Below are 3,089 nucleotides of genomic sequence, written 5' to 3'. Positions count from 1 at the left end.
GGACCCCCAGCTTCTCCCATCCCCATCTCGGGGGACCCCCAGGCCCCCAAATTCCCTCCATCCCCGCCTTGAGGACCCCCAGCTTCTCCCATCCCCATCTCGGGGGACCCACCAGAGCCCCCATCACCCTCTATCCCCACCTCAGGTCTCCTGAGGACCCCCATTTCAGCTCAGGGGACCTTGGGGACCTCCATGCCCACTTCAGGGGTCCTCCTGCTGTCCGGATCTTGGGGTCACCCCCTGGGACCCTATTTCTTCTTTGGGGGGTGCCCCACAGCCTCAGGAGGGGGGGGCCCCCGCGGTGACGCCCGGCTCCCCAGGGCATCGCGGGGACGGACGTGGCGAAGGAGGCGTCCGACATCATCCTGACGGACGACAACTTCTCAAGCATCGTCAAGGCGGTGATGTGGGGCCGCAACGTCTACGACAGCATTTCCAAGTTCCTCCAGTTCCAGCTCACCGTCAACGTGGTGGCCGTCGTCGTGGCCTTCACTGGGGCCTGCATCACCCAGGTGGGGGGCGGGGACAGGCCCGAGGGTGCTCGTTGGGAGGATGGAGGGGTGGACGGTAGGTGGACGGAGAGAGAGATGGAGGATGGGGTGGTTTGGGAGGTGGATGGTTGAGGGGTGGGTGGAGGAGCGGACGGGTTGGTGGGTAGAGAGGTGGCTGGAGAGAAGGACGGCTTGAGCGGAGAGGCGGATGGACAAATGGATGACGGTTGAGTTGACCGGCAGATAGATGGATGGAGAGATGAAGCTCGTGGGGTGGACGGTGGTGGCGGGTGGGAGGACGGACTGCGGGGTGGGCGGGGGAACGGGCAGGCGTGTGGAGAGACGGATGGGTTGGGTGGATGGAAGAACGGATAAGGAGACGGACAAACAGGGACAGTGTTTGTGGAGGGATGCAGAGACAGACGGATGGGTTAGCTGGGTGGACAGACAGCCAGAGGGGTGGGTTGGCGGGTGGATGGACGGAGAGACGGAGAGACGAGCTGGCGGTGGAAGCGCGGAGAGCCGGAGCCGGAGGGCCTCGGGGGGACGGAGCGGCGGACGCTGTCCCTGTGCCCCACGTAGGACTCGCCCCTGAAGGCTGTGCAGATGCTCTGGGTCAACCTCATCATGGACACCTTCGCCTCGCTGGCGCTGGCCACCGAGCCGCCCACGGAGGCCCTGCTGCTGCGGAAGCCCTACGGGCGCAACAAGCCCCTCATCTCCCGCACCATGATGAAGAACATCCTGGGCCATGCCGCCTACCAGCTCGTCATCATCTTCACCCTCCTCTTCGTCGGTACGTGGCCCCGGGCCGAGGCGGCCGCGCTGGGGGAGGACGTGCCGCGGGGAAGGAGGCCCACGGTGTGCGGTCTCCAACCCAGGAAGGACCCGTGGGCCTCGTCCTGCTTCGGGGGGGGGGACGACGGACGTGCGGCCGTGTCCCCGAGAGGGTGCCATGTCGCGCGGCTGACTGGGAGAGCGTGTGTCCCCCACCGGCCCCCCCACCGGCTGACGTGGCCCCGGCCCCCGCGGCAGGGGAGGTCTTCTTCGACATCGACAGCGGGCGCAACGCCCCCCTGCACTCGCCGCCCTCGGAGCACTACACCATCATCTTCAACACCTTCGTCATGATGCAGCTCTTCAACGAGATCAACGCCCGCAAGATCCACGGCGAGAGGAACGTCTTTGACGGCATCTTCGCCAACCCCATCTTCTGCTCCATCGTCCTGGGCACCTTCGCCATCCAGGTGGGCCGCGGTAGGCTCTGGGGGAACAGGGGGAACAGTGGGGACGCCCAGACACCCAGTTGTTGGGGGGGGGACACCTGTGGAGGCATCTCTGGGGACCTCGTCATCTTCTCCATTGTCCTGGCCACCTTTGYCACCAGGTGGGCCAAGGGGAGGTCAGGAGGACCCACGGGGACCCCCAAGATACAGAGGGGACCGGTGGGGACCTCCAGACACAGAGGGGACCCACAGAGACCACAGCCCTCCATGGAGACCCCTTGGTCTTTTCCATCGTCCTGAGCACCTGTGTCATCCAGGTGGGGTTTGGGGAGGTCTGGGGAACCCGTAGGGGCCCACAGGGACCCCCAAACGTGGAGAAGATCCACAGGGACCTCCAGACACAGAGGGGACCCTCATATACGGAGGGGACCCGTAGAGACCACAGCTCTCCATGGAGGCTCTGTTGTCTTCTCCATCATGCTGGGCACAGTTCGTCATCCAGGTGGACAGTGGGGAGAACTTGGGGGGAGGCTGGGGGTCATCCTAACACAGAGGGGTCCCACAGGTTCCCCATGGGGACACTCAGACATGGAGGGGACCCACGTGGACCCCATCTTCTTGTCCATCATCCTGGGCACCTTTGCCATCCAGGTGGGCCACGGGGACCCATGGGGACCCCCAGCTGCAGAGGTGACCCATGGGGACACCGGACACAGCAGGGGGACCCACAGGGACCCCACAGGGACATCCAGACACCAAGGGGCCCCACGGGGACCCCCGACAACCCCATCTTCTGCTCCATCGTTCTGAGCGCCTTTGCCATCCAGGTGGGCCATGGGGGCCATGGGGACCTTCTCCATCTTCTGGCACCCTATAGGGACCCCCAGCACCCATAGGGGACCCCCGTCTCTTCCCCATGGGAGCCTCTAGCTGCCTATGGGGACCTTGCAGGGACTGTGGGACTCTGGGATCCCCCAGCACCCCATGGGGACCCTGTCACCCCATGGAGGCCTCCATCTCCCTCTGTGGCCCCTCCTTGTCCTATGAGAACCTTGTGGAGATGATCAGCTCCCCATGGGGGACCCTATGGGACCCCCCAGCTCCCCATGGGGGACCCTATGGGGATGGCCAGGACCCATGGGGACCTCGCAGCTCCCCACAGGGACCCTATGGGATCCCCCTACACCCATGAGGATCCCATGAGGAGCCCCAGCACCCACAGGGACCCCCATGTATTGCCCTACAAGGACTCTATAGAGGGCCCCTAGGACCCAAGGGGACCCTATGGGACCCCCCAGCACCCATGGAGACCCCCAGCTCCCCACATATCCCCCTACAAGAACCTTATGGGACCCCCAGCTCCCTATATATT

General features: G+C 65.0%; 1 protein-coding gene across 1 annotated transcript; it reads left to right on the top strand.

Annotated features, from left to right (window-relative positions):
* Positions 1-299: 299 nt before the first annotated feature.
* Positions 300-1,748, top strand: LOC146599681 (plasma membrane calcium-transporting ATPase 3-like; the record flags this gene model as incomplete). The annotated part of the gene is made up of 3 exons (XM_085298135.1): positions 300-512; positions 1,074-1,287; positions 1,527-1,748. Coding segments are annotated over exons 1-3 (544 nt in total), but the record flags the coding sequence as incomplete, so codon positions are not given.
* Between the last annotated feature and the right edge of the window lie 1,341 nt (positions 1,749-3,089).

This window comes from Rhea americana, unplaced genomic scaffold (assembly GCF_003343005.1).
Source record: "Rhea americana isolate MKP2758 unplaced genomic scaffold, rheAme1 scaffold_1358, whole genome shotgun sequence".
NCBI lineage: Eukaryota > Metazoa > Chordata > Aves > Rheiformes > Rheidae > Rhea > Rhea americana.
The sequence above is the reverse complement of the archived record's forward strand: the minus strand, read 5'-3'. Positions and strand labels throughout refer to the sequence as shown.